Below are 15,581 nucleotides of genomic sequence, written 5' to 3'. Positions count from 1 at the left end.
TTAACGTATTGTCTTTTTATTCCACAGGGTCGGTCCACCTTGTTGTCAAACGAGGGGCATGCACACGGTGGGTCACGCGTGGGCTGCTCTTGGAGGTTCCGGGAGTGGCCTAGTACTTCGTGTCGTTGTGTGTGCTTAATCCTGGACCAGCAGATGGGCACCGCAACAGCTCAGTGACTATCACTGCTAGCTGTGCAGATACATGGATTTGGGCCTGTGTCTGTGGGAGTTTGCGCATTCTCCCTGTGGTTGCGTGGGTTTCCTCTGGGCACTCCGGTTTCCTCCCACACCCCAAAGATGTGCTCTTTGGCTGATTGGTGTACCAAATTGACACTATTCTCCCCGAATCTGGCTACATTAGGGGTTCCACTCACATACACACAGGGCGGGGTAGGTGTGGGAAGATGCGGCGGCGCGGGCTTGTTGGGCCGAAGGGCCTGTTTCCCGTGCTGGGATGTTCTTTGTTCGTGTTTGGTTTATTAAACCTTATTTCAAGTGTAAAGACTATCCTGTATTTTGAACACCAACCCCCTCCCCACCCCCAACAGATATGTCAGAGTCTGTTTTTGCTAAAGATTCCATAAATCTGCCACAGGATCTGCTTGGTAGCAGACAAGTAACTTTCCGACAGCTTTGCTATGTTTTCTTTCTTTCCTGTGGCAACAGCAAATCTTTGGCAGGATACAACTTTTGCTCACACATTGTACTCAATTGGACCCACAAATTATTTATTTACATAGCTAATTAAGTTGTTCAAGGAAACACCATGCAGTGATCTGTAATGCTTCTCTGTCTTCTCAATACAACGTTTAAAGGTGTTTAATACAGCAATGAGTAACAGTCCTGTTTATGTTATTTTACACTTAACAAAATCGACTGTATCAGTTATTTTTCCCTGTATGGAAAGTGTTCTTAGATGAAACATTGCATTTTAGCATTAAGTTCTTTTGAGGATATAATCATTCTGGCCACCAGGAGTCCCACTAACATCAATTATGCATTTGGCATCAGGATAATTACTCCATATGCACAAATCAGTTTTGAAATTGACCTGTGGGAGCAGAGCCAGAATGCAAACTCACTCTCTTTAAAAAGACTTAGTCTGGAAAGTTTCCATAATAACGTCAAGGTGCCATTCTTATCCTATAGCACAATTGGTTCATTATTCTAAAAAGTCAACTAAATTCACTTTAATGTCTCTTTCATTTGATTTAATTTCCCTTTTGTTCTTTACTCATGCATAGTGCCCCATAATTAACTTGCTAATTTTCTTACTTTTAATGCCTTGGTTTTTAAGATTTTCTTCCAGTTTACCTTTAGTTGCACTATTATTTACTCATAATTTGCTCTTTCCCAATATGTTGCTGTAGTTTTTGTCCTACTTATGTCACTCTCCGACTATATTTTTTTTACGATCACCACTTCTAAGATGCTCTCCGACTTACTTCAGTCTGTTCTGGTGCATTATCCATCTCAAGATCCTACAGTGATTCTTTCCTTGTCGAATTTCTCGAAAACTAACTAATGATGCTAAAGAGTCATTTTTTAACTGTTAAAACATGATTCCCTTTTCTCCTCCTGCTACATCTTCCTGTCAAATTTATTTGGAGTCAATGGGAGACTCCCATGATTATTATTATTCTGTGCCACTTCAAATGCTGGATAATTCAGCAAGTCTGGCAGCATCTGTGGAGAGAGAAACAAGAGTTATCTCTACTAGGGGGAATGGGTCCCTTCTTATCTCTTAACTCAATCATATAGGTCCTGTATCTATTGTAGTCCTTCTTCCTTCTATCATTATGTGGGTTTATTAGAAAAGCAAAAGTAGGCAAGCCTACAATGTACATGGCATATATATTAAATCCATTTTCAAAAGTAGAAAAGGAGGGCAAAATACCAGCCATACAAAAGAACTTAGAAATAATTCAAGCCGAACTTTGTGCATTTAATACATTGGCGTTTAATGCGGAGAAGTGTGAGGTAATTCACTTTGGTAAGAATAGCAGATGTGTCGAGTATAGGGCTAACGGGAGGACTTTGAATAGTGTGGATGAACAGAGGGATCTAGGTGTATGTGTACATAGATCCCTGAAAGTTGGGAATCAAGTAGATAAGGTTGTTAAGAAGGCATACGGTGTCTTGGCGTTTATTGGTAGGGGGATTGAATTTAGGAGTCGCAGCGTCATGTTGCAACTGTACACAACTCTGGTGCGGCCGCACTTGGAGTACTGTGTGCAGTTCTGGTCCCCACATTACAGGAAGGATGTGGAGGCTTTGGAGAGGGTGCAGAGGAGGTTTACCAGGATGTTGCCTGGTATGGAGGGGAGGTCCTATGAGGAGAGACTGAGGGATTTGGGGTTGTTTTCGCTAGAAAGAAGGCGGCTAAGAGGGGATCTTATTGAAACATATAAGATGATTAGAGGTTTAGATAGGGTGGATAGTGATAGCCTTTTTCCTCGGATGGAGAAAGCTAGCACGAGGGGGCATGGCTTTAAATTAAGGGGGGGTAGTTATAGCACGGATGTCAGGGGTAGGTTCTTTACCCAGAGGGTGGTGAGGGATTGGAATGCCCTGCCTGCTGCAGTTGTAAATGCGCCTAGTTTGGGGGCGTTTAAGAGATCCGTGGATAGGTTTATGGACGAAAAGGGATTGGTTTAGGTTAGTGGGGCATTGTTTTTTAACTGGTCGGCGCAACATCGTGGGCCGAAGGGCCTGTTCTGCGCTGTAGTGTTCTATGTTCTATCTTAAAACGTTGTTGAGAAAGCTTAAGACTGAAGATGAAAATGATGGTCAAATCCTCAGGGCCTGATGTTTTCAATCCCCAAATATTAAAAATATAAGCTGGAGGGTGGGGGAGAGGAACAAATTTGAAGATATATTACGCATAATTTTGCCATACAACTGCAAGCTCACACAGATCTCAGTCCTGGTGACAAGAAGATCCATATCCATGCCGTGTCAAATTCCAACATTCCCCTAAACAAACATGTAGATTAACCATAGGAAGACAATAAAACAAATTTGTATTTATATAGCACATTTTATAGCATCACATGCCAAAATATTTCGCAGCCTATGAGTTACTTTTTGAAGTGTAATCGTTATTATAATGTAGGGAAATAAGGTAGCCAAATTGTGCAGGCCTAAAACTGACAAACAACAATAATAAATAAACATGCAGTGATGTTGTTTGACAGATAAATGCAAACCTGAACATCAACAGAACACCTCCGCCCTTCTTAAAATCATTATAGAGTTCTTAATAGCCCCCAAGAGGAAAACAGACTCTCTGTTCAGCATCCCATCCAAAAGACAGCACCTCCATTAGTGAAGCACTCACTCAGTACTGCACTTAATTATCAGTTTAGATTGTCCATTCAAATACCTAGAACAGGTCCCCTTCAATTTGGTTTATATAAATAAATTGTGAGATGAACCAAATTGATGGAGTTGCTTAAGATATAAAGGCAAATGAAAGACCAAATATTAACATTGGAGAAAAGAATGCTTTTACATTATTGAGTACAGGAAAAGCTTCAAGCATAAATGTAGCAACAACAAAACATCTAGAAGTCCTTCAAGAAACAGAATGAGAAGTGATTACAGAAACTTGTGATCAAAATATGTACCAAAGCATACATTCCGGGTGACTTGATGCATTCAGGTTATCCAAGAAATCTAAAGCGATAGAGTTCAATCATTTTAGAACTAACTATAAGCTTAATGAGTCATCATTCTTTCTGTTAAATCATAATAGAAGTAATCACATATTTAAAACAGGAATTGGTGAAAGACGGTCTGGATTTAGATCTGAAGTAGAACAAGAGAGGGATATCTGTTATCATTTGTTTTAAATAGAAAAACTTATCTACTTGTTCAAGATAATTACACTGAAGATTGCTCTTAAATTATATATCCCCTATGGGGAGGTAGTGGCATAGAGATGGATTAGTAATCCAGAGACCCAGAATAATGCTCTGGGGACCTGGGGTCGAATCCCACCACGGCAGATGATGAAAGTTGAATTCAATAAAAATCTGGAATTAAAGTCTAACGATAACCATGGAACTATTGCTGATTGTCGTAAAAACCCGAATGTTCTTTAGGGAAGGAAATCTGTGGTCCTTACCTGGTCTAGGCTACATATGACTCCAGATTCACAACAATATGGTTGACTCTTAATTGCCTCAGGGATGAACAATAAATGTTGGCGTAGCCAGTGACCCATAACCCATGAACAAAGAAAATCTAGAAGTAAATAAACGATTTACAGATGCTTCATAAGCTATAAAAAGTGTTCAAAAGCTAATAGATGTGTTGCTGAAATGTGACATTGACAGTAAAAATGTCAGATTTATTCCAAACCTATAGTGAACATCAGACTAGAAGAAGAAGAACAATCAGATATATTTCAAGTGAGGAGGACAAAGCTGTGTACTGTCACCAAAATTATTCAATCCACACACGAAACAAATATTCAGAGAATCAGATATACTTTCAGGGGTAACTGAAGGTATGAACGTAACAAACTTGTGGTATGCTGACAACACAGTGCTACTTTGCAGAATCAGAAGGGGCCTTATGAAGTATCATAGAATTTTACAGCACAGAAGGATGCCCTTTGGCTGGACTGGCCATCAAGCACCTGTCTATTCTAAACTAATTTTCCAGCACATAGTCTGTAGCCTTGTATGCTATGGTGTTTCAAATTCGCATCTAAATGCTTCTTAAGTGTTGTGAGGGTTCCTGCCTCTATCACTCTTTCAAGCAATGAGTTCCAGATTCTCATCATCCTCTGGGTAAAAAGGTTTTTCCTTAAATTCCCTCTAAATCTACTGCCTCTTAATTTAAATCTCTGCCCTCTGGTTGTTAAGACTTCTATTAAGATCATAGATCAAGTAAAATATAGCTGATTAAAATATGGATTGAGTATGAACACCAGAAGAAACTACAATCTCATGAAGATTAAAGTGGATTTCACAATAGTTAAATATGATGACGATCATACGTAGTTACACAATTCCATATTGAGCAGTAGTTGGTGATGGGGCTAGTGTCATTCCTGGTGAAGGGTGCTGAGGGTTATGGAGAGGAGGATGAGGTTAAAGGAACAACAGGTTATTGTGAACATTGAGAACCCGATCTATCCTGGGACTAGGCTTGTTGTTGGAGCTTGGATTAGATGGGAGAAGGCATTGTATTGATATTTCTTGAGTTTCCTTTGTAGACCATGCATTACTCATTCCGACTGATGGATATAGCCTTGACTCATTGGCACTTGCATCTTGTCCCGCTGGAACAAGCGGACAAGTTTTTTCTATTTAAAGACATACGATAACAGAATCGCTAATGTCCTTTAGGGAAGGAAATTAGCTTCTGACTTACATGTGACTTCAGAGCAGCAGCAATGTGGCTGACTCTCAACTGCCCCTCAAGGGCAACTAGGGATGGAAATAAATGGTGGCCAGCCAGTGACGCCCATGTCCCATGAATGAAAAAAAGATGCAATGCCAAAGTCAGAAAAATGTAAGTTAGCCAGAAGTAATTTTGTGAAGGAAATTAACAAAAAAAAATGCAAACTTGTACCAAGGAAAAAGTTCACAAGATGCTGCATTCTATCAGTTTTTCTATTGGCTACAGAAACCTGGATAAGGAATAAAGATCTCGGGAAGAAAATAGAAGCCTCTGAAATGTGAATGCTATGAGATATACTTAAAATTCCATCCACCCATCATAAGACAAATAAAGCTGCTTGAAATTGGAAGACCAAAAATACAAAAAGTGATATCCAGCATTGTCAGCATTTTAGCCATTTGATCAGAGCTGAGAAGCTCTCTTCTAGCAGACAAAGAAGATGGTAGCAGAGCAAGTAGTTGACAGAGATGTACTTGGATGGTAGTTGTCATAAAGCAGCTACAGAGGATGTGTAGGCTGCTGTAGTGTTGTCTGGAGAGGGAGCCAGCCTTGCCAGCATCTCTAGGTCCCACACAAATCTCCTAAACGCCAAAAAAGTAACAAGTGTGAGAGGAATGCTTGAACTGACCCACAGGTGGAAATGGGCAGCATGGTGGCACAGTGGTTAGCACTGCTGCCTCACAGCACCAGGGACCCTGGTCAGGGTGGAGTTTGCACACTCTCCCTATGTTGCGTGGGTTTCCTCTGGGTGCTCCGCTTCCTCCACCCACAGTCTGAAAAACATGGCTGGTTAGATGCATTGACCCGAACAGCGCCGGAATGTGGCGACTAGGGGAATTTCACAGTAACTTCATTGCAATGTTAATATTAGCCTTACTTGTGACACTAATAAATAAACTTTACTTTTACTTTAATCTCACCAATCTTCCCAACAAATTAAATTTGTATCCGTGGATTTTTTTAAAAAAACGTGAGACTGGAGTTAGATCTTTTGATTTGTTCTTGATAGTAAAATAATTGATTTGAAATGTTTGTTTTAATTGAACCAAGTCCACATGAAAGTCCAATCCCAAATAATCCAGCTAGAAATAACCTACGGATGTTCAATTTATCTCCCGTGCTAATAGTAGGCGCTACGGCCAGAAACCACTTGGTTCTATCCGCCAGTTTTAAACAAGATTATAATTTACCCCTTTGTCTCTTGATACGCTCTGCTTTGAACAATTTGCGTTAACGTTGGCAGGATATAGTTTTTGTTTTAACAGGATTAGATCAGAAGTTCACACGTGTTTGAAAGAAATAGTGCGATTCGACGAATAGTCGTGGCTTTCGAGTTCTGCGCTTTACGTGAAGCTTCTCAGCTTCAAACAGTTAGCTCCCTGCCGACTTGTTATTGACCCTCAACTATCAAAGCAGCTTTATGCTTCGTATTGAAATACGCGAAAAAAAACTAATAAACAATTCTCTAGAATAAGTTGTGTCTAATACGACAAGCATTTTGACGCAATGCAAGTTTTAAAACATGGAATTTAGAGCAGAAGGATTTCAATTGATTCAGTAACCCATTTAAAACTGAAAATGTAACAACCTTTCCGTTTTATGTTATGTTGATCGAATATATTTTCTTCGTGGTCCAGAACAGAATTTAGATTATGTTTACAAATGTTACTGTAAAAAAAAACTGAACTGGAATAGAGGTAGTTTGCCACAAAGCTCTGTACTGTAAAATAATTAATCTAAACGCCGCGGATCTGCTAAAGTAGTATTATTTAATTTACTAAAACACCCCCCGAATTTGTATCAGTACATTTCAATCAAACCTTCAGAATATTCTACTCCATTGGAAAGGGACTTGACCTAGCGTGATTCTTAATTAAACCTCGATGAAACGTTTAATACCCAAACTTAAAACATGCTCCGTAATTCTATGTTTCTAAAGCTATTTGAAGAAAAGCATCCGCCACTCAATTAGCTTCACCGGTCAGGATGTATTACATCCGACTAAGTTCAGCTGGTCAATTACAATCGCCTTGCAACTTTCACAATCCAATTGGAGCACTCTGATATGTAACAGCAGAACATCCCCCCAAAAGAGCAGAGCTACGACTTGCAAACATAATCAATCTTTGTAGTTCTAGGTTGTTGTAAGTACGCGGGTTGGACTGGCTATACATTGAGTTTGTAAAACCATTAAATACTGATGTGAAGCTTAAAAGTCTCGTTATTTTATGAGGCCAAGAATTGCTGAACTATTCCATCAGCGTTCAAACAACAAGATTTAATGTAAGCGTACGTTTGTGTAACGATTTTTATCAGAGTCGAACCTTAAACAAAAAAGTGATGAAGGATGGGTTATAAACGCTAACCAGCTTAATGAGATCAATTTGTTAAAGGTGAGGGATGATTAATGTTATATTTGGTAGCGACTTTGGGAGGATATTTCCAATAAATGTGAGAGGGTTAGTTGAAAGTTCTAGTCTCGAATAGAGTGATGTGAAGTAAAGTCCAGGTTTTGAAAAATAGACTATCTGCCAAAATACCTACCTTATAGGATAATCAAACGTGGAAAACCACAGAGGTGTAAAATAGGACATGAACTTTGAAATATATGTTAGAGAGTTAACGCGGTTCATGAAAACCGGATAATGGGTGTGATGGGTTGGAACTCCAAAGGATAGCATTCGATTCCAGCGGGGATTTGTATTGTCTCAATAACAAGTCAAGGCAGATGGAGTAGATCAAAAGCCAAAAGTAGGTAAGCTGAAAATGTGCGAATATGGAACTTAAATGAAGGAGGCTCCAATGAAGCATTGACTAGATAGGCTGCGTGGACTGGTTGGGCTATTTTGTACTTTGTACCGTGTAACCAGGAGGCCAAGTGGTTTGAGAGTTTCAAATAATAAGTATGGTAGACTCATTACGGAATCATGTGAAACTGCGCGTAGGTAATTGCGCTAGCCCGAGTTAAAAAGCCCACTCAGATAACAATGCTCGTTAATGGTAGGAAGGACTATTACTTGCGAGGCGAAAAACTGCAGCAGGCGACGGTGCAGAGGGACCTTGGGGTCCTTGTGCATGAGTCGCAAAAACCCAGCTTGCAGGTGCAGCAGGTGGTCAGGAAGGCGAATGGGATGCTGGCCTTCATAGCGAGGGGGATTGAATATAAAAGTAGGGAGGTCTTGCTGCAGCTGTATAGGGCATTGGTGAGGCCGCAACTGGAGTACTGTGTGCATTTTTGGGCGCCGCACCTGCGCAAAAAAAGACAGTAGGACTAGGGGGCACAGCCTCAAGATAAAAGGGGGGCGGTTTAGAACGGAGTTGAGGAGGAACTTCTTCACTCAAAGGGTGGTGAATCTCTGGAATTCTCTGCCCGTTGAAGTGGTGGAGGCTGCCTCGCTAAATATTTTTAAGACGCGGGTTGATGGGATTATGATAGGAGAGGGGATTAAGGGTTATGGGGAGAGGGCGGGAAAGTGGAACTGAGCAGCGACAGATCAGCCATGATCTTATTGAATGGCGGGGCAGGCTCGAAGGGCTGGATGGCCTACTCCTGCTCCTATTTCTTATGTTCTAAAGTCGCCACTGAGTGCAATGCTGAGTGCGATAGACTGTCTCTTAAAGAGACATTAAACTGGAGTCCCATGGGCCCTTTCAGCGGATGGTGATGAACCCATGGCACTATTTTGGCTATTGAACGAACTGGGGACAGGAATAGGCCCCTTCGAGCTTGCTCTGCCATTCATTAAGATCATAACTGATCTGATTGTAATCCCAAATCCACGTCATTGCTGAATACGGATGCTTGCTATGAGCAAATTGGTTGTAGTCATTCCTACATTAAAGGACTAAATTTCGAAAGTACTTAACTGGTTGTGAAATGCTTTGTCCTGTGCTTGTGAAAGGCATTATATAAATACAAAACCCTTTCTCATAAGACGCATCCTGTATGTTTTAACAAATTCATGATTTTGTAAAACTATACTATTAAAATTAACTCGCATGAAAGTGTATTACTAATAACTTCAAATAACACTTACCCAAATCTACATACTTATCATGGCCCGAGATATTTAGTTGAGTATCCCAAAACCTGGTGTTGTCAGACTTTTTACTATCCCAAATTTACCAGAGGAATTATGAACTAGTTGCTCTAATTGTTTTTCAGCATGTATCGTTCGCTTACAGCAAAGCGAGCAGTGAAGCTCAATGTGGCGAGAGATCACAGACTAAGGTCTCAGCGCCTTGGGTCTACAACTTACAGAAACTTTATCACACTTTACGTCGTCCATTGCTGCTGATCGTTTTGCGGTGTTAACGCGTAATAATATCTGGAGCTGACGTGTGGTTTGATCACTTTACGAAAAAAGTCATCACAAGCCAGCACGTTTCTCTTGCATTACTGTGAGTTGACAACAAGTTCGTTAGGAAGTACTTGGATACATATCTCTACAGGACGACTGGATCCCTGTTAATAAGTGACCAGACTAGCCTGCGACTGCCTATCGCTACTATTAGTAGTGCCCATTTAACTGTTATTCACATCACCTAGGGAAGCATTAAATTGCTGTGGTTACACATTTTCATCTAATTTAAAAGGTCACCATCATTTGACGGAAGTTCTACAAATTTCCGCCGATTGTGCGCCGGTTTCAATTTCCACCTGCACCATCGGTGGTGGTTTGACACATGGTCCTCCTAGTTCCTCAAAGATTGTTGTTTTGTGCATCGCATCGCTGAATTTGTACATAATTGTACTGAGATTTTGATTACGCTTCTAATTGTATTGAAGACCACCGTTCTAATCGACTCTACAGACTATTCCCATTACTAATGGAAATCTTACTTGTTAATTTTTATAATGGTTTTCGGTGAGCTACAGTACTTCTGTAACCAGCGGGAAGTCAAAAGTGCGAGACTACTTTCTGGAATAGTCTCTCACCACTTGCCAAAATTTAGCTCACACTTGATTTGATGACCTTGGATAAGTGTTATGCCATTGCCGTCGGTACGATGTTTAAAAAAAAATTACACCCATGTAAAAATAGCTCTCGCTCTAATTTGCGTTTGTTCGCCTTGGACAACGTTGGGGCAAACAATTTGATTCTACGAAGCACCTTTTATCGGGGCGGGAGGTCCCAAATCCTTCCCATACAACGAATTATAGAGGTGCGTTGACACGTGACCAGACATTTTGCAACTTGCATTTTTCTACTGATTTTTGGGGGAATGTTAATCTAAGGTCACTTTAATAGTGCCGTGAGATCATTAGCATTCACTTCAATTGACAACGGAATTTGGTTTAATATCTATGTGCAGAACATCAGTACTACACCGAGGTGTTAGTTTAAATGTTACGCTTAAATTCAGCACTGCGGCTTGAAGCCACGATGTAGTATCTAAAATGGGACAAGTGATTACTGTAGAAGGAGCAATGTGTGCTCCAATTCTAAATACTATAATTTTCCATTTGAAATAGACTACAATGAATGAAACTGATCGTGTGAATAAACACACTTTGAAAATATACTGTCTAGATAGCCAGAGGACAAAGTTTCTGAAATGCAATCGAAACTAAGAAAAGCCGCAATTCACAACTCTAATCACTCGCCAGAAACAAGTTAAAATAAGCCGTCCATACAATGCCAGATAATTAACAGTACTTCCAGGGAAGATAAAACACTGCTTTGCAACCACACGATAAAATAACCCAAAGTTAGATTTTAGTCCATATAATTAGTATGCTAGGGATAGGTAAGCCTCCCGAAATGAGCAGGGGCTAAGTGGTGTATGGGGTACGCATAAAGCTACCTAATTATGGAGATAGTCAATAAATGACTATTGGCTATGTGTTAACAATCCTTTTGAAATTCATTAGGCCTTTCTAGTCTACGATTGGTTGATGTGTCTTGTTTACACTTTGCCCAGCCCCGAACTGGTTAATTCGCAACAGAAGTATTTTCCCAACTGCTATGCAGCCTATATAAAGTGGAACAACTCTCTCACTCCTCAACTTTCAAGCTATTTCAGTGAATTAGATACTACGACCATGAATCTTGCCCAAGTAACTGTTTACTTTGCATTGGTTTATAGTGGCATAACTCCAACAGCGTTGTGGTAAGTTGAGCCTCTTAAAGCATTTTAATTCCAGTGCCTAACTGCAAAGTGGGGTATTCCCATTATGCAGAACTAAACTTCTTGCTGCGTTCTTTTTACAGGTCGGTAAACAACTTTTTGATGACTGGACCAAAGGTAAACTGAAATTGTCTTAGACACAAACAAGTTTTAAGGTCTCATCTATGATATTTTAGACACATTAATGGATTCATGGCTTGTCTGTATGCCTTCCATTAGCAACCAGTAACATTTTCCAATTACCGAGAATAAACAAGTTTCCCTTTAAACGTCTAGTAATGCCTCGATTTTCTAAGCTATTTAACTTTAGGAAGATGTGCGCAAAAGTAACAAACTTTAGTATCAAACTGTAGGTAGTTCTTTCATTTACCCAACGAGTAAACGAACTCAAATTAACTTAAGAACAAATTAAGAGGGGTAACCACCCAGAAAAGGAAGGGGGGATGGCCCGAACAGAAACCAAAGTCTAAAGGAAACTTAAAACATTACATCAAAATGTGATTGTAAGGGTCTATAACACACCCCAGCCCCTACGGTGCCCAGTGGGCACGGAAGGCATCAACTGCGCCCGTGGACACCGTATGTTCCCTCTCTAGGGACACCTGGTTGTGAACGTAGCTGCGGTAATCAAACTGTAGGTATCGCATTAAAAATTTGGCTTCACGTTGCTTTGTAAGAAGTATACCGGTGATGTTGATGTATTTGAACGGATTGAGATTACTTTTTTTTGGTAGGCATTTCTGACCTATTCCAGCAGTGTTGCTGCTGGAGCTGAATCTGGGATTGACGAATGTAAACACCAGTTCACCTGGGACCGCTGGAATTGTCCCGAGAGCGCACTGCAACTCTCCACGCACAACGGTCTTCGAAGCGGTAAGAACTAACTCTGCCCAAGCTCACGGTTTCCAGGTAGCATTTTACTCGTTATTAATTTTAATGTGCTTTTTAATAGCTACCAGAGAAACATCCTTCGTACATGCAATAAGTTCTGCAGGTGTCATGTATACCTTGACGAGGAACTGCAGTATGGGAGATTTCGACAACTGCGGGTGCGATGAGTCAAGAAGTGGTGAGGCTGGTAGGTTAGACAGTCTTGTCAGACCTTTTCCGTTCCTTCCCTGGCTTATTTTGAAGGAAAGGCGTTTATTATGATCCACTTTAGACGCGCTGTTTATTTCAAGTCAATTTCGTAGTCATTTCTGCGCCTCATGAGTCTGAACATCTGTTTCTGCAGGTGGACGAGGCTGGGTTTGGGGTGGATGTAGTGATAATGTTGAGTTTGGAGAACGAATTTCTAAACAATTTGTTGATGCTTTGGAGACCGGGCAGGATTCTAGAGCTGCCATGAACCTTCACAATAACGAAGCGGGAAGAAGGGTAAGTATATGCGTGAATGAGTGTTTCTAAATCGTTTAAATTATTCGCATCTACTCGATTATTACTGACATCTGTATAGATGTTTTTACTTCCAGTACATCAAATTAATACCAATAAACCCCCTCGTAATGTTCACGGATGATGCATTCTTGGAAACACTAACTATGGGTATACACCCATAAAGGTACGGGCAATTCGTCTGTCCGTACTCGTACTGTCATTCCTAGCTTTTGGTAGCTAGTTATCATTTCTTTCAGGAATTGAGAATAATGTCTTTCTGGGACTGGAGTGAAATAACACAAGTATCTTTCTGCCTGCTACGTAGCCAGTGGCGTACCCGTCTCCTTAAATTCGCAGTAAGGTGACTTCCTTCCATTCTTCCCCCCCCCCCCCCCCCCCCCTTGGGGGCTGTCTCTTTTTAATTTGTCCCTAAAATTAATTTGAGTTCGTTTACTACTTTGGTGCTTTTAAAAGAACTCCCAAGACAACCTTGTGCTACATTCCGGATATTAATAGTCTGATGCTTCAGGTTGAGCAAACATTGGGTGGAATGGGGGCAGGGAAAGAGATAGAAGATGACGATGTTTGAAGGTGTATTTAGTCATTAGTCTGGATAATCAATGGGGAGAAACTGTTTCTGTTGGCGGGAGGATAAAATCAAATGACGCCGATTTAAGGTGATTGCATTAAGAAGCCCTTGCCTCTTTTGGCAGTCAGTGGTTAGGGTCTAGAATATACTGTCTATGGGTTCAATCAAATATTAGAATTGGATATATCCAAAAGAGTTGGAGCCAGATGAGTTACTTCTAGGGAGCTGGGAAGAAAACGGATGTCCGAGTGATCTGCTTGTGTATTGTAACCACTGTTGCTATTTATGCATGTACTTTCCAGCTGGGATTTCTGGATGGGAAAGAGTTTTTTGGCTATTTTGTTCTCCTTGCCCATTGTGGTGATCCGCAGTCTGAACTCCCATCAACCAGTTCGGAGAAGAACAGGCCTGGAACCTCCAGTTTACAGATCACTGTACATGCTCGTTTGAGTGACAAACGGCTGGACAAAAATATTTGTCTTGATTGGAATGGGGGCGGGCACAATGGATGAACATTTGTTACTTAGCCAATAAATGACTTGGCTACCTTTGCGAGAGCGCTGACCTCAAAGCAATAACCCATTTGTGGCAGTGATAGAGCCTAATTACATCTGTATTGATGTATAATTCTACAATAGTTTTGATCTAATATGAACACTGATTATAGTTATGGTATTATGGATTAATGTTCCTTAGGCTGTCAAAGAGACCATGAAGCGAACCTGCAAGTGTCACGGCGTGTCGGGGAGCTGCAGTATCCAGACTTGCTGGCTCCAGTTAGCTGATTTTCGAGATATTGGGAACTTCCTGAAAGTGAAACACGAACAAGCTGTAAAGATCGATTTGGAGAGGCGGCGCATGAAAGGAGGGAACAGCGCGGATAACCGGGCAGCGATAGCGGATGCGTTTAGAGCAGTGCCGCGGACAGAACTTGTCTACTTGGAAGATTCTCCCGATTACTGCGTCCGGAACTTCACACTGGGATTGCAAGGAACCGAAGGAAGGGAATGTCTCCAAAGTGGCAAGAATCTCTCCCAATGGGAGAGGAGGAGCTGCAGGCGGTTGTGTGGCGAGTGTGGACTCAAGCCAGAGGAGAGAGAAACGGAGATAATCAGCAGTTGCAATTGCAAGTTTCACTGGTGTTGTACTGTCAAATGTCAGCAATGTAAACAAATCGTAACCAAACATTACTGCTCTCGGCGAGATAGGCACAGACCTTTCAACAAGCGCAAAAATCGGGCCCAGATTTGGTGAGACCCATGAGTTCCTCTAATGGTTTTAAAATCGACGCAAGACTTCAATGACTTGCTACTCACTGCGTTCATTTTTAACTAAACTATGTCCCGTCGTTCTTGTGGCCTGTTTACAGATTATTTTGCGTAACATTCTGGAAGCAAGACGTTTTAACTAATGTTTTTTTTAAAGTTTCTTTTACGGCCGAGTATTTAAATTCTAGTCTGCAAGTAACCTAAAATAATGTTTAGTTTATATTTGTGAATCCAGCAGTTTCTTTACATGAAGTGGGTAGGGGACTTTATTGCCACATTTTGTTTCTGCACGATTATAATTTTTCTCATGCACTTTTTTAACGTTATTTTTGCACCAGTTCAAAAGCGTTCGCACTGTTACGGAACTGCACACGGACACTTCTAGGAATTTAGGTGGTAATGCAGCATCAGAAATTGCTGTAAATAACTAGTTTTCATTCGAACATCTCCTCGGGTTTGTTCGAATGAGCAGACGTCGGGACGAAATTTTGTAGAACCTTCGGTTTTGTAACATTCTGGATAAGTAGACAAAAGTTGACTCGTATTTTCAAATAAATTCATTTGCCAACTTAAAATTGCATTTTGTCCTGAACTTGACCAACTCGAGCGGGTCCTACTGTTTTAGAGCTGATATAACTTTATTGGATAGTACGAGGAGGCTCGTAGTATCAGCTTGAGACAGCTGAAGGTGTTTCACTTGAACATTTCTTTCAGGTCTTTAACGGGTAAAGGCGTTAAACAGGGACGTTAGGCAGTGAGCACTGAGCCACATGAGATATTAGTTTAAATATACGCCCAGT

General features: G+C 40.8%; 1 protein-coding gene across 2 annotated transcripts; it reads left to right on the top strand.

Moving 5' to 3' along the window:
* Positions 1 to 52: 52 nt before the first annotated feature.
* On the top strand, positions 53 to 15,299 carry LOC145351486 (protein Wnt-8-like). Of its 2 annotated transcripts, none has more exons than XM_080201083.1 (6): positions 53 to 67; positions 11,631 to 11,664; positions 12,282 to 12,420; positions 12,500 to 12,625; positions 12,782 to 12,924; positions 14,210 to 15,299. In XM_080201083.1, exons 2-6 carry the CDS (start codon positions 11,650 to 11,652, stop codon positions 14,765 to 14,767), a joined length of 981 nt encoding a protein of 326 aa, XP_080057209.1. In that variant the 5' UTR covers positions 53 to 67; positions 11,631 to 11,649; the 3' UTR covers positions 14,768 to 15,299. The 2 variants fall into 2 exon arrangements, with proteins under 2 accessions (XP_080057209.1, XP_080057210.1); XM_080201084.1 differs by lacking the exon at positions 53 to 67 and adding an exon at positions 11,348 to 11,529.
* The last annotated feature ends 282 nt before the right edge of the window (positions 15,300 to 15,581 follow it).

The sequence above is a fragment of the Carcharhinus amblyrhynchos genome, chromosome 13, assembly GCF_965287045.1.
Source record: "Carcharhinus amblyrhynchos chromosome 13, sCarAmb.v2.hapA, whole genome shotgun sequence".
In the NCBI taxonomy this organism is placed as follows: Eukaryota; Metazoa; Chordata; class Chondrichthyes; order Carcharhiniformes; family Carcharhinidae; genus Carcharhinus; species Carcharhinus amblyrhynchos.
This window is presented reverse-complemented; position numbering and strand designations above follow the sequence as displayed.